Genomic DNA, 23,725 nt, shown 5'->3' on the forward strand with positions numbered 1-23,725 from the left:
ATGTCAGTTCTCAATTCTCTCATGCTTATCCACCAGGATGTTTTTTCCACGCCATCCATAAACCAAGCAGAGAGCATTAACACCCTTTTAGAAAGAGGCAAGGTAGCTGAAGATTTGCCCGAAAGCTAAAGTCTTAAACACTAGCAGGGTTGTACCTATATCATTGTAGCCTACTTGGCTTGATAAACTCTAGATAAGCATCCTTAAAAACCCTACTTGTACCAGTACACTCAAAGATTCAAAGAGCAAACAACTGAGAGAAGTTAGAAGATCCAATACATAAATTCCAGCAGACAGTGAAAGCCAGAGAACACAGCTACTTAATTCAACTCCACAGGAACAAGATGGTAGTGCCCATTAAAGCGACGACAGCCTGGCTCTGTTCACTATACATGAAGCACAGAAGTCAGTTTGACTGTTCATGGGGTTCCTTCCGTAAAGGGGGGGAAAAAAAAAAAAAATGTATGAACTTCGGATCTAAGAAAACGCTGTCTTTGTAAGGTTAGGAGCCATACCGTACACGAGTCCCAAAAGAACCCCCAAAACAGAAGTGAGCAATCCAGCAGCGGGCAGGGTGGAGCAGAAGGCGGGACAATGACCTAATAGGTCTTTTCTATCTTTAGTTTCACGAGGCTCGGTGGCCAAGAGGCGCCGGGATCCCCCGCTCTGCCTCCGGCCGCGTCCCCCTGCAGCGCTCAGCGCCCCAGCCAAGTTCTCCCGAACTCGGCGCTGCCAGCAGGAATCCCGAGGTGAGGGAGCCGGCAGACAGCGAGCCCGAGGCAGCGCCGGAGGCAGAAGCAACGCTCCGAGTCATTTCTCAGCTATGAGCAACACAAGCGATCCGCGCTGCTCGCCCTTACCTTGAACACTTTACCGAAAGCACCATCGCCCAGCTCTCCTATGATTTCCCAGAACTCCTCAGGGTTCAAATCCCTCTTGACGTGCTCGTATTGTTTCTTCTTCTTCTCGCCGCCCAGCTTGAAGATCTTACGAAAGTTGAAGAAGGACATTTTGGCTGCAGCCGGGGGATGGGGCGGGCGGCGGTGCCCCCTCAGCCCGCCGGGACCACCTGGCGCGGCCGGTGATGCCGGGCGCGATTCCCACACGGAGACCAAAGTCTTGGCGTCGCCCGGGAAGCGCCGTCACCGCCGGGCGCTGCGGGGAGACAACACCCCGCGATGCCCTGTACGGGGCCGGGCTCGGCGCTGCTCTCCCCGACGGGCTTGGCGGTCCCTACACGGCCGGGCCGGTCACCATCGCGGCAGCAACAAGTGCCGGGCTCCCTCCTCGGGACGGGCGGCGGCGGAGCCGGAGGAGGGGTCACAGCTCCGCTGGGAGGGGGCAGCTGCCGCGCGCCAGGCAGCGGGGAGCGGTCACGTCCCGCCTCGCAAGACGGGGCGGATGCAGGGAGGGGCGGACTGCCCCGCTCCAGGCTCCCGGCCGGTGTCCTCGCGGAGCGGCGGCTCGGGGTGGCACAGCGGCGGAAAATGACGCTTCGCTCCGGCCTCTCTCCCGCTCGCTCCCTCGCTCGCCCTGTGGTGGAGCGGGGCCCGGGCGGCTCCGCTTCCTGCGGGGCGGCACCTCCGCCCCCTCCGCCCTCGCTCCCGCCCGCCGCCGGCGCGTGCGCCCCGCGTTCCCGCCCCTCTTCCCGCGCTCCCGGAACCGCCTCGCGCCCCTCCCGCCGCTCCGCCGACGGCGCACGCGCAGCAGCGCGCGCCCCCACGGCTCCTCCGTCCCCCCGCGCTTGCGCACGCGCCGCTCCGGCGATACGCGCGCGGCCCTCCCCCGCCAGCGGCTCGGGCCCGGCACAGGCGGGGGGAAGAGGCGGGGCTTGTCCTTCCCACGTGACGCGGTAGCGGCGGCCCCAGCCAATAGGAGCGCGTGGAGGCTCCGGGCGGGTAAGTCGGTGTCGGACTCAAGATGGAGGGGGCGCCCTCATCCCCCCCCCACCCCATGCTTCAGAGCAGGATGGCAGCCCTGGCGTGGTGCTCGAGTGCTCGTCTCTCCTTTTGTCCTGTTTCCCTTTAGTTCGCTGTGTGCCGTCACGGGAGGGGCGTGTGGCAGAGGGACCCTTTTTTCTCTGACCCGGAGGACACCCCACGCCTGTGTTCCTGCCGCTCCGCTATCCCGTACAGGAGGGGTGTCCCCAGCCCTGTGGCCAAGGGTGAGGCTCCCTAGGCGAGGGACAGCTTCCCCTCAGTGCTGGCTGGGTGTCCTGAGGCCCCAGTCCTGCCGCGGGAGCCGAAGGGCCATGAGGGGCTCGCTCTGTGTGTCAGGAGCGCTGTGTGGGCAGGTGGTGCCACCTGGGGGGCTTGGGCTTGGACGCGGGGCTCTGAGGAACGTGTTGATAGTAAAAGAAGACGTTGGAAGACTTTACTTTGTTTGCGGTCCGGTGCTGTTCCTAGACCTGCTACTGGTTTATCTTCTGTCATAGCATCTTTGATGTTCTTGTGCTGTCCGTTTGGTATCTTCCATATCTTATTTAATCACTGGGACAGGCCTGAATTTCCTTATCTCACAACCTTCTCTTCCCACAAGTGATTCCTTCCTCACCCTGAAGTATAATTGTATTTTAATAGTTGTGTTGTGTACATGCCACCAAATGTGGGGCGTTTCCTCGCTTGAAAGCAAGAGGCGTTCCCGTTGCCTGGATTAAGGGCAATTAGCAGACACGGGGACAGAGTTTGGGTTGATGGGCAGGAAGTCGATCCAGCAGCAGCTGAGGCGATGCTGAGACCTCAGAGACATCTGACAGTGAGACAAACACCCAGAGAAAATCGTGTAATGCCTTATCCTCGTATGAACCTGAGTGCCTGCAATTGCCATTAACTTAAGCTGCATGATGGGCTTCTAAAGATCAAGCTTCTGGTGTGCATCATTCCTCTGACCATTTTATTAGCCTGACAGTGGTTTGCTCTATAAGGAGGGTAGTCCGTGTATAAATTCAGTAATAATAATGAGGCATTGAGATGCCCCTGACACAAAGCGTTTATGAATCGAACAACAGTGTTCTGTCATGAGTCAATTTCTTTAAACTGTATAAAATCAGTTTCACGGGTAGTCCCACCCTGTGAATAGAGAGCCTTTCAAGTACTCTTGCTAAACTGATTTGTTGTAATAATCAGCGTTTGTTTTTCAAAAATGATATTTGGCTTTGTGAGTTCCTTGTACTGACAGCTTGGCCACGAGGGGAAAACCAAGAAACAACTGCAATCCAGAGGAACTGTTTTATCTTCTGTCATCTGGTTGGGTGTCTCCACCTACTAATTTCATATGGAAGTTTCATTCAGATAGTTTGAATTAAATACAATAATAGAGTGTTAACAGCAGCAATTTAGCTTCTGATGCTTTAATTTTTAAAGGTCAATTTCTTTTTCCTCTCTATTTTTTTTGCCCCTTCAGGTGGGATGATAGCTTTGATTTGGATGTTAAAATAGAATGATGGCTTAAATAGTAATTTTTGTTAAAATTTTAATTTAATATTTTGGTTTTAACTTGCTTTCTCTTCGATAAAAAGTGCTTTGTGACTGATTTCTGTAGGTTTATTTAAGCTGACTGTTTGATAGAGGATGCGGGGAAAAAAGGAATCCAAAGCCATAGCATGAATTCCTTGTATTTAGGCAGGATTATCTTTTCTTTAGCCTCAGCGTTAATGGCAATGGAGTGGGGGGGTGCTATTTATGTGTGGTTGTTAGAGTTTGTAATAACTGGAAAGAAATGCAAAACTAAAATAAAATTTCATGAGTTGTATGTGGATGAGTGAAGTTGAGCTGGCAGTTCTGGGCTGGGATAGCAGGGCCTGGTTCTGCCTCAGCTCTGTTGATAGATGTTGGGCTGTGCACAGTTCACACACAGCATCTCTGTCGTGTGTCCATTTGTGTGTGACAAAAGAGGCTTGCTGGGAACAGAATGTCCATGCTATCCTACCAGTGACTGAATGTCAGCAGGTACTGCATGTGTGTTGCTTTAGACTTGTATAAACAGAGTCTTCCTGTTCCAGGGAGCTTTTAATTCATATAATATTGAAAATATAAGGTGAAAGTCTGGCACAAGAAAGGAATAATTAATCTAGTGATAAAGTTTTGCTTTTAACTTTTTCATTTTTACTCTTGAACATGTAATTCAAGATAAAACCAGGATATATGAAAACTATGACTCCATCTTATTTTTTCCCATATTCTTTTACTCTGGAGTTACAGCTTGCGACTCAGTCCTGAAAATATAAGGTGAAGGTTAAGTGCTAGTAGCAACTCCTTCCCAATTTGCTGTGACCTCCTGGTTTGGAGGAGGCTGTATGGAGCCTGGATTTTTGGGGGGGGGGGGAGGTTTTTTGTTCTTGATAGCAGGAGTTTTTAGCAACTGTAAATGTTTCCAGATGGTAAGGATAAAAAGGTAAAAGTGAATTATATTAAAATTTCTCCTTTAGGAATTTAAAGCAATGCTTTTTGAAAATTCATTGTTTCCTTTAAATGCCAGAGGAAGATGTTAAAGAACTACCTTGATTGTGCATCAAATATACTGACTTAACATAGCTGTAAACTCTTTATTACAATCTTTTTCATCTCTTTGTGAATTAGAAGTCCCCTTTATAGTTTCTGTTGCTTAATATCATCCTCCTTTCTCATTGACTCAATCACTTAGACTTGCCACTGTTCCTAAGTCTCCCTTTGTTTCTTTTAAACTGCTCCAATTTCTCTTAATTGAAAGTAAACACTTCAGAAATTTAATTTGAATTATGTTCTTCACAGCATATATTGCCTTTTCACTGCAGTCCTACATTCTGTCTTCAGTTCTTTCAAAATATTTAATAGTATATTTTTATATTGTCTTGACTTTCTGTCCACCCACGCTTGCACTTATCTCCAAAATTGTTTCTGGTGATTGAGCTCGTTGAATTGCTGTAAGGTCACTGGTGGCTTATTCGTGGTTAAATCTGAAGTGTAATTCTTGTGTCATCCATCTTAATCTATCTGTCACCTTTGGCACTCAGCACTGTCCTTTCTGTTTCCTTTAATCGATGTACTGTGTGTTTCTATTGATATTTTCCAGTTATGTGGTGGCATTTTTTACATAGGCTCTGCGATTTCCCAAGTTAATGTTTTGTGCTGTATTGGGCTCATTTGAGTTCTAAGCACCAATGAAGCTTCTAGATCACTCTAGTTAATCCAGTGCAGGAAGATGATCACAGTCCTGGTCACGCTGTCCACACTACTTTTGATACAAGCCAGGATGCCACTGGCCTTCTTGGCCACCTGGCAACTCCTGGCTCATGATAAGCTGCTGTTGACCAGTGCCCCTGTGTTCTCTTCCTCTGGGCCACTTTCCAGCCACTGTCTCCCAGCCTGTAGCCCTGCCTGGTGCTCTTGTGACCCAAGTGCAGGACCTGGCACTTCCCCTTACTGAGCCTCACACCATTGACCTCAGCTCATTGATAGAACCTACCCAGATCCCTCTGCAGAGCCTCCCTGGCCTCCAGCAGATCAGCATTCCTGCCCAGCTTCGTGTTTGTGAATTTACTGAGGGTGCATTCGATCCCCCTATCCAGATCATAGATACAGATCTTGAACAGGACTGTGCCCAGCTCTGATCCCTGAGGACAGCCCTTGTGGCATCGTTACCACCAGCTCTGCACCCGGCCATCCCGGCAGTTTTGTAGCCAGCAAAGAGAGCCCCTGTCCAGACCATGGGCTGCCAGCCTTTCCAGGAGAATGCTGTGGGAGACAGTATTGAAGACTTTTCTGAAGTCCAGGTGGACGACATCCACAGCTTTTACCTCATCCTTTAGGTGGATCATTAATCATAAAACAACATCAGGTCGGTCAAGCAGGACCTGCCTTCCCAAAAGCCATGGTGGCTGGGCCTGATCCCTTGGTTGTCCTATCCATACTACATATACAGCACTCCTAAAGCCTTTCTAATATATGTACCATTGACAGAGCTGTGTCTTGGAGATTTCTCTTTATGTTATGCAGAACAAAAAAGAGACTTTGTTTTGTATTTGCTATATTATGAGCCTTTATGATACAAGTAACAGGAATAGTTTGGTCATATATAATATAAACAGGAAAAAAATTATACTATCAGAAGTTGGACACTTGAGCTTGCCCATATCTCATTAGCCAGAATCAATGCTCAGGCTCCTATCAATAACCTGGTTATATTACTATTTGTTACGTGGTTTGGGGTTTTTTAATGCCTTGTGGCAGGACCAGATAATCTAAGAATTGCCATAGAAACACATGGCATTTGGAAGCTTCAACATATAAGGGTATTACTTTATGTTTGCAGTTAAAAATACATTGAGTGTTAAAATGTTTAGGAATAGGATTGATCTAATTTTGGCTTCAGAAAAGTCTGTATGTTTAATCCAAGTTGGCCATACTTTTTCAGCAGTCAATGGGGAAATGTATCTTCACAGGGCAATTCACCTTCCCCACTTTAGATACTTATATTTATCACAGTATTTAACCATGTGAGGTGAATTTTCATGGTTACATATAACGGGAGTTCTTCCTACCTATGGAGACATCACTGCCAGCAGAACTCTTGGACTGTGTTTCTCTTGTCAGCAATGCTTCTGGGAATGATGACAGAGCAAATATAATAATTGTCAAATTACCAGAATGTTTCCAAGTAAACCTGTGATGTTTTATTGAATAAGCTTTATCTGAAATAAGATGGCAGAAGAAAAAACAATAATATAAATATCAAAATTTTAATAAGGATCAGATATTTCAACAAATAGTACAAGAATATTTCTTGGAAACATGGCATGTCAAAAGCATTCAAGTTTTAACATGTTGACTTTATTGAAGCTATAGCAAAAAAGAAGTGTTTTTTCTTATTGCTTCCAGTTGATCTGCAAGAAAACCCTCTTCAAGACTGATATTCAGAAACAGTCACACATCTTGTGGAATCATATCAGGGGAATGAGAGCAAACCTCAGACTTAAAGGAACATGTCAACAACTTGAAACTTACAGAGCTGATTCTCTTTGATTAACTGACTAATGCAATTAAGAACTTCAGATCCTCATGATAATGCTTTTAAAGAAGGCTGCATGCTTTTTCGTTTGTATTTAACTCAAAAAGCTCCTTTTATAGGAATTTTCAGTTAATCTTAAAATACTGAGCTGCAATGGTGGATAGTTGCATTTTTTTCGTACAGGATTTAGTCAAATAAAAGTTCTCTCCATATTGTGATGGCTAACAATCTTTCACAGAACCACACAGGACTAAGGCCATCTCAAATACTTTTTACTTAGTAAAATATAATACTACTCTTAGCTATAATGCTGTATTCCTTCTAAGTGTTTTAATAATTTGAGGTTATATTTCATTTGAAATCAATTTATTTAATCAAAACTGTACATGTTCACAAAGCAAATTATTCAGAACTTATGGAGCCCCCTCCATCTGATAGATATTAGAAGCTTTAGTTAAATCACATGATAGCACGTCTTGCAAATGCTGCACCATGGTTGCCTTTCTTCCAGATGGTAATTAGACTTTTTCCTCTTGGGTAGCAGTCACGAGCTGATTTGCTCTTTTTGTTTGTGCCTTTCAAATTTGCATTAGTTCACATAGTAGCTAGGATTAGAAATTTATTAAGGGATAAAGATAGCTTTGCATCTCAGTATTGCTCTCAGTCAATACTGGTACAAAAAATGTCTGAACAAAAAGCCCACATGTACTGCCGCTTTTCTTTCTGTAAATCCTGATTTTCTTTCACTGTTTCCCAGGAGCCTTTTTTTTCCAGAATGGACTTTGTGTTCTCTTGTGATCCTGATCAGCTCTGGAATCTTGAGAGCAAATAACTTGTTCTGTAATATGAATTTTTTAATTATTTTTTTTTTTTTTAAATCTGTTTATTTTTAAGGCTGGCTAGCCAGCCATCATACCTAATGCTGGTTTCATGTTAAGTGTAACCAGGAAGTTTATTATGCCTTCTACAATTACTGTTAAAAATATACCATTCTGTCAAATAGGGAACATTTCCTACTTGCACGATAAAGGAAAATTTGACAAAAAGTTAACACTAAGGACTATTGAATTCCTAGTAATATCCCTGTGACATTGCAGTGGGATAATATTGCAGATATGTCTACTAGCAAAAAGGGGAAATAACATAGAATGCGAGATACCAACTGTTTATTAATGTAAACCTAGACTTTAAAATATTAGATTATTTTACTGAAAAAAACCAGCAAAGTTTTTCATTGCATAATGTTATTTTTGCATTACAACCATGTTTTAATAATTTTGATGTGTGCAACGGTGTTCTCTTTGTTTTAGAAAATGAGGCAAAAAAATAGTTGACTGTATTGTAAAGTAGAATTTGGTTTTCTGTAGGGTCTCATCTTGGTACAGCAGCAATGAGTGGAGCTGCAATAATATGTCAATTGTTAAGGCAAACAGCAGCTATTGTGTGTCCAACAATAGTCTGTGCAAACTTTGGGCACTAGCACTTGCTTATGACAAAACAGAGTATTGTGATGTGATGCAGTTTTTGTCTCAAGTGCCTGAAATGTTTATTTTTTTGACAGAGGGGATCTTTAATAGCTAATCTTCAAAATTACATTTTATAGTACACTGTGTGATATTTATGGATTAAATCAAAAAAGCCCATCACATTACATAGACTGAATTGTAGCAGAAAATAAAATTACCTACATGAAAAATAATTCCTGTGGCTTCTGACTGAGCACTAATGTATCTTTCTGGATAGAGTATACAGGAGTGACTTCCTTACAGAGCATGAGGTAGGAAATGGTATTTATTCAAATTCAAATGCAATTAAGGAGACACTCAAATTAGTTTATAAAAGGCTGTTGGTTTCTTTACATACCATGAAGTCGGAAATAGTAATGACTTTATCATATTAGCTGTGACAGTGATTCATGGAAGAAGTTACAGCCATAGTCATCAGGGAGGTATTTTCTTTCAAGAATCTAAATAATGTCCATTTAGTGCCTTTCAATAAGATTTGGAACAAGTTTTTAAATATGGGCAAAAATCATTACTAACAAACAAGCCTAGCTGCCTTTTCTCCACAGGGAAGGAGTTACTGAAGACACTCATGTTGCAGGACAGGTATTCTTGAACAGTTTGGGGTTGTTCTGTATCAGTCCTATGCCATCTCTCAGTGATGAGATTTGGACAGACCTCAGATGGAACATTGGTAAGTTATTCATTATTTCAGAACATCCTCAGAGAATTACAAAAATTGCTTAAACCAAAGGTTAATGAAGGACAATTTCTGGATTTTTAGCAGGTTCTAATATTTTAGCAGCTGAAGATAAATGATTATGAGCCAGCTTTCCTTAGATGAGAACCTACCATTAGATTATTCACAGCATACAGTGTAAATACTGTGCAGTAAAATTTGTCTTAAGGAACTGAGAAATATCAGTACAGTTTTGGTATTTCTGAAACTTTTCTGTTTAAAGCCTGGTTCAGAGCAGCCTGGGTATGGCTAAGAAACCCTATGCTTGATTTCAGTTGTAAAAGCCCTGCTCCTCAGAAAGAAGGCCCAGTTGCAAAAGAAATTCAGAGAGTAGCAGGCTGGGAATTGTACCATTTTTCATACAAAACCCCCACCCTTTTGATACTTTTCCTAGATGATGGCTCAGAGGACATGTGTGAGGAGCATTAGAAAAGAATAACAAATGCTTTGTTCTTATGTTGAAAGTTCTTACTTTGTTCTTCAAACATCTCCCTGTAAAACAGATAATTCTGTAATAGTATATGGGCTCAATGTTTCCCCCCCTCTCCCCACCTTATATTCTGCACAGATTTGAGTTTTGGGATGTTTAAACATTTCTCTACAAGAAAGGCCTTCAGACAGGATGGGTCTTTATTTGAAGGTGAAAAAAAAAATCTGGAATAACAAAAAAACACAAAAGCACTCCAAATGAGAAATCTCAGCCTTTAGTTATTCTCATAAAATTTATGATGGTGCTAGATGGATCTGAAATTTCAAAATTATTCTAAATAGATTGACTTTGTATGTATCAAGAAAAGGGCTATTTGACACCTTGTTCCATGTACAGTCTCACAGTATTCTGATATACTTAAAAGGTTCACTTCTACAGCAAAATAAAATGCAAATTGATTTCAGAACATTAAGTGGATCTGTCATAATCTAAAGCTTTGGTATGTGCCAGGAATATTTTAAAAACTTCAAATCACAACTGTGTGCCTAGACCAAATAATAGGTTATTTATTTTGAAGTCTCAGGTTGTTATGGACTGTTCTGTAGTACTATGAATGTTTATATGAATTCTGACTTAATCCAGAGGCTGTTCTAATTTAGATCATATGCATAAACCAGTTTAAAGGGGAAGGAGGGAGGGGAATGGGCAGGATTATTTTCCTCTACAAATTGAGTCAAATTTGTGGAGTTCACAGGCACAGTAGCCTTGAAAGCTATAAGCCCATGCTTGTCATTTCTATGCCAATTTCTGAAATTTGAAAATCTTCATTCAGGAGGTGACTTTACGTCTGTTTCACTGCTAAAAGAGAGTAGGAAAGGTAACTGTGTTGCCTTAAGCTGAGGTGAATTAGGTTTTATTCTCTTTTCTCTTTTAGTTAATTCCTTTGTGTTGTATCAGTAAATTACAGAATCACAGAACAGATCAGGTTGGAAGGGTCCAACCTTCTGCTTAAGCAGGACCCCTTAGCCACATTACTGCGGATTTTGTCCAGACAGTTCTGGAATGTGTCCGGTGAGGGAGACTGCACAGCCTCTCTGGGCAATCTGCTCCAGTGTGTGTTCACCCACACAGCACAGAAATTCTTCTTCACGTTCAGGTGGAGCTCCTGTGCAGCAATTTCTGCCCTTTGCCTCTTGTCCTATTGCCCAACAGCACTGAAGAGCCTGGTCTGTGATCTTGACACCCTTCCTTCAGACACTTCTAGGCATTGACAAGGTCCCCTTTTAGGTGTCTCTTCTCTAGGTTGACAAGGCCCAGCTCTCAGCCTTTCCTCATAGGAGAGATGGCCCAGTCCCTTAATCATCTGCTGGACCCACTCCAGGAGCAACATGTCTCTCTCATACTGAGGAGCCCAGAACTGGACACAGCACTCCAAATGTGGCCTAACCAGGCTGAGTAGAGGGGCAGCATCACCACCTGATTAAAAGCATCTGTCAAAAAAGTTTTTGACAGCCTGGTTGGAATCATCTGGCTATCACAGTTTTTATACTGCTGTTCCTCCAAGCAAGAAACTATTTATAAGAAGTAATTTATTTTTACGTTTGTTTGTTTTTAATTTGCAATAATAACTAAGAATCTTCTCTCCCAGTGAAAGAATGTCTTTTCTTCAGCTCAGCTCATTGTGGCAGCACTGTGAGTGATTAAGAGTTTTCAGAGTTAATCATCCTCATAGGCTTCCTCCTGCCCTCGCTTGAGACAGGTTAGGGAATTAGTTGAAGAAGGCACTTCAGTGTGATTATCCAATAGCTTTAAAATACACATAGGGAGAGAAGCTTTTCTGAATATCAGTAGTGAGTCCCTACTACCTTATTTCTGGTAAGCTTACAGGTGACCATGACAAATACAAAGCTAGTTTTCTGGTCTGCTGAGTGGTTGGCTGATTTCTTGATCCATGGGAAATTGTATCCATTGCATGGGAGAAGGATCAGAAAGAGCTACTTTTACTGTTTACTTTGTTACACCCTTCCCTGTTAGTTTTTCAGAATCATGCTTTTGGAAAATTGAATGCCAAAACCTTTTTATATAAAACAAGTTTCAGTGCCAAAAGGAGACAATCTAGGACTGTAGGCTTTGTCCCCCTTCCAAGACTGGATGGTGGAGGAGCTAGTTTGTTTGGTCTCCTACAGCCACATGCACCTGTCCAGAAGGTTTTCGAGACAGTGCTGTGCAAAAGTGAAATCAGAGGGAGTGAAACACATTAAAACTTATGACATGGAGACATTAACTCCACTGGAAGACTGTTACACAACAGACATGTCAGTATTAAAACTTTCTTTTAATTATGTATTTTTTAAAAACCTATGGGTGAGTTTCATGTGTTTCTTTGTTCCATGTTAACTGCAGCTAAAAGCTTTACTTCCCAGTTCAGTAAGATTTATTTGTATGATAATACAATGGGTTTATTTGGTTTTAATTCAAAATGTTGTATGCGCCTATAGGTAATTAAAAACATTTCCTGAAAAATGGTGGGTTTGACTGTACCATGCTGGAATTGCCTCGGCTGATCATGAAGAGTTGAATAATAGTCATTTGTTACATAGTATGTTGACTCAGACACAGATGATTTCAATTCAAATGACAGAGGGTGTTACAAAACCCAGCTGTTGACTCTGCTCCTCTTTCCACAAGTTGCTTTGTCTGTGGCAGGAATGGCTGATCTGTGAAGCAGTTTTTGACAGCTGCAATTTCTGGCCTAATCTATTCAAGTAAACCAGTGGTGACTTTAAGTAGTTTTAATGCACTGGGTTGGCAACTCCAACTGTTTAGGAGCTGTTTCCAGTGTAAATTGTCAGTGCTACCATAGTAGTGGCAGCCTTAGTAGAAGAGTGAAAGCCTGGTAGGATGTTTAAGTTGCCAGTGTGAGTGCATAAATTCTGTTTGTGATTCATAGCTAACTTGAGAAAGAGTTTTTGCAGCAGTGTGCTAGCACTTGCAGAACAATTGCAGACAGCTGCTGGCAAGACACATTTTCTTGGCTCAAAATGATTAATCTCAAGCTAAGGCAATTTTCTCCAAGAGCTCTGGTTGTTAATCAAATTTGGAAAAAAGACAACAAGAAACATTAAAACAGATACTCTTCTTTGAGGTTTCTATTGCACTGGGATTGGAAGAAGACTGTTTACCTTTTTTGGAAAAGGTATGTGGTGGGCACAAGAATATGGGCCAAGAAATTTATTGACTGGGGCTGATTCTACTGAATAAATCAATAGGGTGTTAAATAGGAAGCTATAGAGATAAGGCTACCAGGTAGGCTGCTTAGGAGGGCAGAAAGAAAATGGGTTTGGGGGGTGGCATGGTTGGGAAGGGTGCCAATTTTCATTGCTTTCCCTTCTAGGATAATACCTCACTGAGCTCACAAGATCCCTCTGAGGATTATGGACTTGATAGTCAAGCAGAGTCAGGAAAGCTAACATTGATAGCAGGGGTTGGAAGAGACAGCCCTATTTTAATATGTTAGAATGATCTCAAATTGTGGCTTCTTGTTTATTTGTATCTAGATACCTACTATGTAAACTTTAGATTTTTGCCCTTCAAACAGAGTTATTTTCCCAAGAAGAACTTGGTTTTTTAGTTTTGATTATGCCTTCATAGCCTTTTTCTGGAGTTAAAAATAGAATTCTGATATCTTCTATCTAATGAATTTGTGGACTAGATGCTTCTGTTGCCTTTTTTCTCCTGTAACAGGATTGAATTCCTTGCACTACAACAACCCTGCTGCAGTGAAGTCATTACACTGCACTTAAAATGCAGAAATGAATGACCTTTTGCTAGGACTCTGTGTAGTTTATATTGCTAAGCCTGATCACCATCTCCCAGCAAAAGCCAGTTTGATCCTTAAACATTTGTACTGTATATTAGTATCTGTTCAGAATTGTCTATTGTTTGCTGTCTGGTTCTCATTGATTATAACATTGTGCATCTTCACAATGTCCCTATTTGCCCCTTGGATCTTCATTGTACAGGGCAGCTCTTATCTTCCTTGCTGATAGCATATCACCAATGGTACCAGTTAAGAGCTGAAAACACTTGTAACATAATGGAAAGTTCGACTTTTGCCAGGATGACTCATTTATTAACCCCAGGATAGAGAGGCTTCCTGTGCCAACTTAAGAAAAAGTTACGGGAAGAGACTATTATATAGCAAAAGATAAATGATTGGAAGAGTTTTGTCAGCCTTATAGGAATTATGTTTTTTAATACTCTCAATCTGCCTGAATCAAGCTTGGAAACTCAGTGAATAGATCCTTTGGAAATAGTTTACATCTTGCTTTGCTTTAGGAGCTGACAGACAACTGTTGAGAAGAATGGTCTGGTACTAGCAGTATTGGAGCCAAGCAGTACATGCAGGAGGCACTAAATATCTTTTTTTTTCCAACTGACCACAAGTTTTTGGCTTCAAATAGGCCACTGTTGAAATGTAGCTACCAAGCTGGCCACTTGGGAGGGAAGGAAGAAAATAGGCTTGGTTTTGGGTGGTGTCAAGGATTAGGAGGGCTTTTGGGACCGCAAAGAGGCCAGGAAAGACTTTGGCTGCTGTGCAGAATACCCTTGTGTGCCTGTCAGACATTGCTGAAAATGAGTGGGTGGCTGGGGTATGGTTCCACTGTCCTACCCTAGTGTGAATGGAATGTCTGTAACTCAGGACTTCAGCAAATTTGTCCTGTGGATTCCAAGGAATCCTGTGAAGCCCTGTAAGATAAAGTGTTGTAGCAGGCTTGAACCAAGTAGAGTGGTCTCTACATAAAGACTTATGATGGGTGTAAATATCTCCAGTGAAGAGCTGTAACAAGGCCTGGGAGTAAGAAAGAAGCTCCAGAATTGGAGATTTAATTCCCAATAGTTTCTGACATAGAAAGAGTTTTTGCTGCAGAAATCTCCCTTCAGAACAGGGAAGCAGTAAAAAATTTCAGGGAGATGCTTCATTTAAGCTAAAAGTGTGGCTTGGATTTGATTTGTTAACATTTGGACATTTCAGACTTGACAAGTGGCTATAAAATGCCAAAACACAGAAATTTTTAATGTCCAGTGGAACTGCTTCATTGATTTCCCCTCAGATGCACACATATGCAGGGGTGACTTCTGCTTTTTACCCCAAGGAGTGTCTGTTTACCCAAAATACAAAAGGTTAGACAGACTTGTCACCTGATTGTCCCTTTTTGGCTGGTTATCTCAGTCTGCTGTCTGTCTAGCAGGAAAAACAGGTGCTGAGCTGTGACAGGCTTTGTAACCATGCAGAGTAAATTGGGGGGCATGAAGCTGAAAGGGGTATAACTTTGTACTAGAGACTGCAATCAAAAAGAGATGAAGAGACTAATTTTGTTAAGAAAATGAGCATGTCAAATAAAATACAGGTTCAAAATATTTGTTCCCTTGAGAAATTTTATGGTCTAAATTTGACATAGAGTGTAGCAAGTATCCAAAGAACTGCCATATGGAAGAATAGCAGCTTGTGTTAAGATCATACACTTAACAGCTTAATTTCTAAATTTCTATTGAGCAATGTCTCAATTCAGCAGGAGAAAAAGGGTGCTTCTTGGGGAGACTTGAGTAAGAAAGGAATGGGACATTTTTGAGTAGATCTTGCAGGTGAAAAATGGAAAGGTTGGGAAGAGCTGTCTGTAGTGGGGAGTGAGATACGAATCCAGGTGTAAACAAAACTATTTCAGTTTGTTACTCAATGGTGAATTTACTGCTGGAACTGACTAAATCAGATATTTTCAATGTCTCACCAAAGAAATGACGAGTTCAAGGAAGGGTAAATAACACTGGCCTTTTTTTTTTTTTTTTTTTTTACTTAAATGAAAAAAAAAAAAAAGTTGGACAGGAATTGGATTGTCACTGCAGTTCTGTACACAGTATAGAGTAGGTGTTAGCAACACTCTGGCTTGTTGTGCTACACCCTTTTTATTTTCCCTTTCCTCAAATTAAAGTTTAAACATTAAAACCATGCAGAATCCAAGCTTTGCAGTTTCTCAGTGAGACAAGGTGTTGTTGTGATGTTCATGGCATGTTGTCTCTACATTTGTACCTACCAGTGCTTCTCCCAGACTGCAGAGATCCCTGGGAGCTGCTTCCTCTCAGGAGACTGGAGCTGCCAAATCTCAGCCCTGTGGTACACAATTCAAAATCAGTCCACTTAGCACCTTTGACTTAGAGCTGCAAGGGGCTGACACCCACTGGAAGGTGACCTGGAAAGCCTTACAGGAACAATGTCCATACAGGAGAAGCTGATAGAAAATATTTTCAGCTTCCAAATCTTTATGAGGATCTTCCTGAATCAAGTGCTGAGGTTTTTGATATCAACACTGTGATAAGCAGAGAACTGGATCTGTAATGGCAGAAGATGGCAGGCATTAAACTGAAATCTGAAGGGGTAAAAGGGGAAAGTAACAATTTCAAAGTTAGTGGAGACTACATGCTCAAAATAAGGAAGGGATGGCTGCTTTTGTTTTAAATAGTCATCCTCCCTCAATCCACAATAAAGCACAGGATGAACTATGAGAAGAATATGTTAAGGGTGGGAAGGAGAATGATGAGGGAAATAATAATCATCTGTAGAGAAAGTAACCACTCAGGATCCCACAATCCTGCTCTTTTAAAGAAATGTTGACTTCAGTTCTCTATGGATTTGGAGAGGAAAAATCTCTAAAATTCTATTTAATTTGAAGTTACTGGGGGAAATGCTGTTGCTGGATTCTCAGTACTTCAAACAAATCATGAGTATTGATACTTCGAATATTTCATGTGGTGACACATGAAATATTGATCGATAAATATAACATTAGATTAGATAAACTCCAGTGTCTCATCTTCAGCTCTGCTGTGTTATTGTGTGTAAACTCAAGGGCTGTTTTTTCATTTAGCTGGGGCATATGTGAACAGCTCTTCACCTGTGTAGGAATCAATTACAAATCCTTCTGTGTTCACAGGTTTTGGATGCAGTCTGAGTCCAAGTATGAAGAAGAGATGCCTTCTCTGCACTGGGGGATAGATCCTGTATTTTCTGCATTTGCAAGACTCTATATTAAAGATATTATAGAAATGAGAGAATCTAAACAGGTGCCAGGTATGTATTTATATGTGCTGATTATGATACACAATGTTATAATTGATTTATGTTGTGCTTTTTATCAAGGGATTGAAGAATACTTCACAAACATCAGTAAAGTAGTTTTCCATATGCTTAAGCTAAGTAACATTAATATCTTTTTAGGCTGTATGTGAAATGTATATGAAAAATAAAATTTATTTGTTAAAATGGCTTTTCCTTCTCTTCAGAACCTCTTTTACATTAAGGTAATGTATTTCCTCTCTGTGGTAATGCTTGTTATATTCTGATAAAGTTATTTCTTAAAAATTCTGGTTCTTTCTGGCCATATGTATTGTTTTCTCCCCACTGTCTCTACATATTTTGGAAAATTTTGACAGTTGATGACATCACTGGATGTGATTTTCCTTTTTCCTATGGATATTAGTACATTAGAAAACAAATACATATTTTGAAGTTTTGTCTCCTTAATTTTTTATTATGATAGATACATAATATTCTTCATACATTGGAACAGCCTTATTGTAAATTCTGGCCTCCATGCTGGACCTTACTCCTTATCTGCTTTGCAGTCTGTGTCCTGCTGGTTTGCAGTGTCACCCACATGTGAGCTTTGGCTGAAGCAACACAGCTCTGACCTTGGATTTCTGTTTTCACTGCACAGACTTTAAATAGACTGCAGTGTGTCTTCTGCTGTCGAAGGGTTCATTAGTCCCAACTGAAGTTGACACAGTGCAAGATTATCAGGGAGGAACCCAAAGAACTTAGAATTAATGAGGAAAAGCAATAAGCCCTAAGTACAGTTTATGTGTTTGGTTTGGTTTTGATGTTTTGTTTATGGTTTTTATTTTTTTTCTGTCCATGGAGACTAAGTACCCCTGTTTGGCTCTTTGAATATGCTTTGCTTGTAGGTTTTGTTATTCTTCTTCAGTTTTCTTTAACAGCAAGGATAGCAGCAGTGCTATTTTTGGAGAAATGAAGGACTGGCAGGTTTTTTCTCTTCTTGCAACTATTTTTATGTACATAAGGACTTCACAAACCACAAATATCTATCTATCTATCTAATCTAATCTATCTAATCTATCTTTGTTATTTAACATGGCAGGCGAGTTTTGTCTTAAATCCATTACAGTAATTAGGCTGCAGACTTGTTGATATTTGTCCTACAGTAAGTTTTATTTAGAGGCCTTTTTGAACTGTCTTACAAACATCTTCTAGTAGTACTGCTGTAGGAAATGCATCTGGTAAAAACTGTTCTTCATCAGTTAGAGATATTTTAATTGTTTTCAAACAAAATACAACACAATTCAATGCCAGAAGAATTGGATTGTAGTTTAGACTTGAACATCAGTACATACACGTGTGAAAACGTATTGAGAATAATTAACCTTATAAACACCAACAAACATTTCATGGTAGCAGGAAAAGTCCTAGAAAGTAAAGTCCTGCTCTCTTTTTTACCTTCAAATTACCTGAATTTCCCTTCTTACTTCTCTTTCTGTTCTTTTACTTAACTGAGTTGACTTCTGCTTCAGGAACTTTTTTAGTTTTGTTATTACCCTTTTTTTTCTAAGACGATCCTAAGGAGGTGGTTCTGTCATATCAAGATATCAGCCTTTACAGTTGGTACATTTGATCTTTCTCCACTTCCTGTGCATCTGGCACTCTGCACATTTAAGCTTGCTTGCAATCCTGTATCATTTTCTAAACCAAACTTCAAATAAAATTAATTTTTCTAGAACCAACATCCTGAATTTTGTTTATTCTCCTGGTGCTGTATATATACCAAACCAGACATTTCAGTGTGTCTTAATTGTTGGCAACAAATGATAGCAAAACAAAAACACTAAAATTAATACCTTTTGGGGAAGGAAGAACGTAGGTGTTTGTTGTCAATGCTTCCTGCATTTAATGGGCTTTTAAAGACCAGCTGAAGCTAAGTATATGGTTGGCTATAAATCAGTCATTAAGTAATGGTAATTAAGAATGAATGAGTGCAAAACAAAAAGTTGTAACTAGGAAAAATGGAAAGAAAAACAGACTGAATGTCAGGAAAAACATCCCTAGAATGACATCTGTTAGACCATGGCACAGCCTTCCCAGGAAGAAGGTGGGATGCCCTTCACTGGGATTGTTTATATCCTGACTGTACAGATTGCCAGGAATTTACTGTACAAAATGGTCTTGTATTGGCCCTGAGGAAACGGACTGAATGACCTAATGAGTTTTTTCTTTCCACTTTTAAGCATTAGGATTTGATGCCACAGTGACTAATCCCTTAAAACGACACAGAGGGAAGCAGTAAACCTGGCCAATTACTCTGCTGCTATAAATGGTGACAAGAAGGCTGGAAAGGCTCCCAGATAAAAACAGCAATTGTGGTGTTTTAGCAGCCTCTCAATGAGAGTGGGTGTCAAACTCAGTTGTAACACATAATCACATCATGGAAATGAGTTTTCTCAGAGTTATCGTGCACCGCTGCTTTGTGACAGTTTATCAACAAGCAAGGGAAGCTACAAATAGCATAAAAGGAGGTAATAATAATTAAAGGAATGGCAAACAGCACAGTTATGCTAGTACAGACATGATCAGAACTTGCCCTAGAGAGCCCTGTATCTATAGCCCCCTCTAGCACTGCTGTGACTGTTGTGGTAATGGCATTCTGCTCTGTCTGTTGATTACTGGGTTATTAGGAACCTCATTGAATGTGTTTGTCCACAGCTTCAAATATTTAGTATATATTTATTGCTACCAATATGGACTTGATTTGAAGAAATAAACTGGCAGGAGGAGTAAGTTACACCTTGAAGTAATCAAGTCTAGCAATTTCTAATAGGTTAAATATAGTTTCATTCTTCAAATTTATTTGGGTAGTTTCTCTGACAGTAAGGGTGGAGTTCTATATGAATTTATGGGTATGGAGAAAACCAGTTTTATTTGGTATCTGTCATCTGCCAAAACTCAGCTTACTAGCTGGGAAACAAACATAATAACATGTTGCTTGTTTGCATAATCAGGAGCTTGGAGTCTCTGCTCCACAAACTTACCCTGAAACTAGCCCAGACCATTTACAGAGATGTTGTATGATTTGGTGAATGACTACATACACTGGGAGCATCTCCACTGGGGGTTTCTCTTGCAGTGTTTATTTGTGCTCTGGTAAATGAAATGTGAGACAAGTGGACAGACCTGCTAATCATTCTTTATGCCTGACCTGACCAGTGACTGCATGATTAGTATAGCCAGATCTGAGATGATAACCATAAATGCATCCTCAAAACATTGCCATGGATTTTTATGAGCAAAATTTCTGCTTATGAGCTGCTTGGCTGATCACCTCTGATTTCTTCTGAAACTTTTGTGTTTTCTCTCTGTCTTGCAGGAAGTTAATTCTAGGCTCATTTAAGGCTGCTTGCTATGTAGGACAAGTTATTTTTGGATTTTGGATTTAGGGTTTTTTTAATACAGAATACTTTTCTGACTCCCTTGCTGCTGTGTTTCCCTTTGTAAGAATAACACTTGCCACGGTGTATGGAGCCAAATGTTCCCTTCTGAGTCCCTCGAGTTATCTAGTTTTCAGAAGACAGTTATTGAACATCCCAGATGGCTTATTTCAGTAAAGCAGAAGTATTTGAAAACTGAAGACAACACATTCACTGAAAACTAGCCAGCCCAGGGTATATTTGGAGCTTATTGCCCTATTTTCCTCCTGCTGCTGAACTGTGAAGCCTCAGTGTATGATGTTTACATTAGTGTTTGTTAACAACATTTGTCACTCTCTTGAAAGGGATTACAGAGTGAGGCAACCTCAGTGCTGTCAGAGTCCACTGGGCTGTGATTTCTCACTGTTTCCTGGACATGTTTCTAAGTGTTATTTAAGTTATCTTTATAGATGCACAAAAATAGCTTTGAAGGGATGATTTTAGAACGCATGTTTTCAGAAACTGAAGTTCAGGATGCAGTCCACAATGACTGCAGTAGTGTACTCTGCAGTCTGAGAGAGCTGTTGATCTCCCCCTGCCCCCACGGCTCCTGTTCTTCTAGAAATGAAAGACAGAATTATGTTAGTTTTCCTTTTGGAGGCTCTGCCTTAATCAGGAACAGCTGCATTGTGAGAAGCTCAAACTGCTTCCTTTGTGTTCTATTATTTATTCTGAAGCCTTATGAAGATATAAAAAAAACCCAAACCAAACAACAAAGCAAAGCAAAACAAAAAGCCAAATGAAACAACAAAACAAACAAATAAAAACCACCTTAATGCTTGCAGCAAACAGGGGTTTTTTTCAGATCCAAACGTGCTAGAAAACAAGAGGTTAATAAGATTCTGACACTCTACAAAAGCAAGCTTTTGCTATCCTAAGTTGATACTTTCTCCTCTTAGTGTTCCTACTCTTCAGTGATACAGGGAATTTTTCCTGTGTAGGCACTGTATAATTTAAGATATATTAAATATGTAAGAAAGTATGGTTTTTTACTGAGAAATGTGACTATGTAGGGTAGGGTGTTGAAAGAATCGTTACACTAATCATGCATGTTTTGTGTCTAGGTATATTCTTTTATAATGGCCATCCGATAAGACAGGTGGATGTTGTTGGGATAGTGGTTCAAACAAAGGAGCGAGACGCCTTTTATAATTGTGGAGGTAAGGAAAATGTCTCTCTTTCTTCCTTCTTGCACTTACCAGACTTTAATCTTAGTTACTGTTAGAATTGAAAGGTTTCCTTATTTGCTCATTGTGTATTCTTGAAACAAATGTGCTCTTATCCTAATCTGTATGTCTACAGCTGAGATTACTTGGCAAATGTAGGGAAGCTACTGTTTATCTCCCAAAATAGAGAATTAAAAAGTTAACACAGAGTAATTGATTCATGTGGGGCTATGTAGCAAATCTTCATTTTGGTGCTTTGTCACTGGACTCTGCCACCTTCCTCTCCTATTTCCAGTCTCTTTGGTCTGATGCAAATAAATTTAACAGTGCCACAAATGGGAAATTGCTTCTTCCATATTGGAACCTTAGAAATCTCTTCTGACTTTTTGAATGTCTTGTCATATCTTGGAGCCAACTTCTAATAGCAATTGTTTATGTTTAGATGCACAAGAGTCTTAACAAATGAACTCAAGCATCATAGTACCGGTCCTTGCCAACACCAGCTGGGAGTTGTCTCCTCTGTATTGCTTTTCTCAGTATTCAGTTTTATTAACATGGAAACATCTGATTGTCATTTTGTTCAGCTGTCTTTTACATCTGGAGAAAAAGCAGAATGGAGCAGTGGTGATATGGCAAGTTTGAAAAGGTGGGGGGAGGTCATTCAGTAGGAAGGGGGAGCCAAATGCACAGATCCTAGTGAAGCTCTTATGGCCAGTGTCTTCCTCTGCCATGGATTTTCCTGTGGTAGAGGTGAGTCACAGAGTGCCTCTCCTTCCCAATTCCCTTGCTTGTAAAAGTGCAGTTCCCTGACCCTCAGGAGTACTGTGAAGATACAGCTGATGAATTTCCCAGCATCAAACTGCTGCAGAGTGGCATTGACTGCAAATGCATTTATCACTTCATGAGAACAGAGGAAGATGGAATCAAAATGATCAAGATAAAACCAATTCTACAGTTAAGGGTTTTCCATGCTGCTCTCAGCATCAGTTTAACAACTAAATCTGTTGAAAATGTTTGACTGGGACAGAAAGTGGAGGAATAGAAATAAAAAGAAACTGCAGAGTAGTGGAATTAAGGCTTTAGATCAGCCGACCTTCAAGTGCAGCTCACATTAAGCCTGGCTTCCTGCTGTCCTTTCACATCCAACTCCAGTCTTTGTTCCAGCAGTTCCTGGTTTGAGTTTTCAGGCTACCTGCCAGGGTGCCTCTCCCCAGCCTGCCCTCCCTTTCAGGCAGGCCGACTCCACCAGTGCAAAATTGTAACTTCTTAGACAGTTTCCTGCTTGTAACTTCTTGCATCTCTCAGCTCAACAGACTCTGATGAGTCACAGGGGTTGCATCAGTTGGAGTGCAACACTGTTCAGGACTTGCTCACTTTCCATCTGCTTGAAAGTGACTTACAAAGCAATTCCCTCCATGTACTTTCCCTCTGATAGGGAACTGAAATGTCTTTTTGTCCCTGCCATGATCCTCCCGCCTCATTTCCTATCTGTCTGCTTCAGAATACATATCACTCACTTTAAAAAATCTTAGGTCCTCTGCTAAAAACTCTACAGCCAGAACTAATGATGAAAATATAATTGTAAAAAAGAGTTAATTTACTCTTTCCTGACTTAAAAAATAAAAATACATGCTGTGTAATATCTGATTTTGACACTTTGATTTTTTCTTGCTATTATTATGATAAGTTAGGAGAAAGATATCTAATTAAAACATAGCTTTGATCAAGCTCATATTTTACCTAATGCACCTTTCTGACATTTTTTTTTCCCTTTCCGTCTTAACAAAACCAAACATCACATGTGGTTTTCCTTGTACTCCAAAACTGACTTGAAAGACTGAAAGGCAGTTGACTTTAAATCAACTCAAATAAAAAAAACCCACCAGCATCTCAGTAGGTTCATGCAAGCCTGACAAGAACCATACCCTTTTTGTCATAAAGAAATAAAAATTTATACAATTATCTCATTTAACAGGTAGCTTTGAACTACCCCTCAAATAATTAAGCAAGACTCAAAGAAACCAAAGCCAAACAAACAAAAACCAGGAAAATAAACCCCAACAAACAAAAAGTAAACCCACCAAAAACACAAATAAACAAAAGTTAAAACCCAAAGAAATGAGGAAGGGCGGCACAGGGAGTACAGGAAGTTTTCAAAAGTTTGTAGACCCCTTGAGTGCATTAACATTCTCTTGTCTAATTAGAATACAATTGCAAGAGTTCTCATTCATGTGTGCTTCAGGAGTTACTTGTCTTTTTGCTCAAAGCTTTCATCTGTGAAATTGCAAAGCTTTGTTTCAGAACCTTGCTCTGC

At 40.8% G+C, this 23,725-nt stretch overlaps 2 protein-coding genes across 13 annotated transcripts in view; one reads left to right on the plus strand and one right to left on the minus strand.

Moving 5' to 3' along the window:
- The window catches only part of SLK (STE20 like kinase), a 49,661-nt gene extending 48,051 nt beyond the window's left edge, over positions 1-1,610 (minus strand). For 3 of the 5 annotated variants that reach the window (XM_023929813.2, XM_086899410.1, XM_086899408.1), the window contains exon 1: positions 861-1,610. In XM_023929813.2, the coding sequence (XP_023785581.2) occupies positions 861-1,010 (150 nt within the window). In that variant the 5' untranslated portion in view covers positions 1,011-1,610. The remainder of the gene's footprint in view (positions 1-860) is intronic. The other 2 variants (XM_023929814.2, XM_086899409.1) reach the window with 1 other exon arrangement.
- Positions 1,595-23,725, plus strand: part of STN1 (STN1 subunit of CST complex) — a 40,293-nt gene continuing 18,162 nt past the window's right edge. The window contains exons 1-5 of one of the 8 annotated variants that reach the window (XM_086899416.1): positions 1,771-1,898; positions 9,056-9,180; positions 16,645-16,781; positions 19,010-19,297; positions 21,310-21,405. In XM_086899416.1, coding sequence (XP_086755542.1) covers positions 19,207-19,297; positions 21,310-21,405 — 187 coding nt within the window. In that variant the 5' untranslated portion in view covers positions 1,771-1,898; positions 9,056-9,180; positions 16,645-16,781; positions 19,010-19,206. Of the gene's footprint in view, positions 2,165-9,055; positions 9,181-16,644; positions 16,782-19,009; positions 19,298-21,309; positions 21,406-23,725 lie in introns of all 8 variants that reach the window. The other 7 variants (XM_086899415.1, XM_086899411.1, XM_086899417.1 and 4 more) reach the window with 7 other exon arrangements.

Source organism: Cyanistes caeruleus, chromosome 8 (genome assembly GCF_971803275.1).
Source record: "Cyanistes caeruleus chromosome 8, bCyaCae1.hap1.1, whole genome shotgun sequence".
Taxonomy (NCBI): Eukaryota; Metazoa; Chordata; class Aves; order Passeriformes; family Paridae; genus Cyanistes; species Cyanistes caeruleus.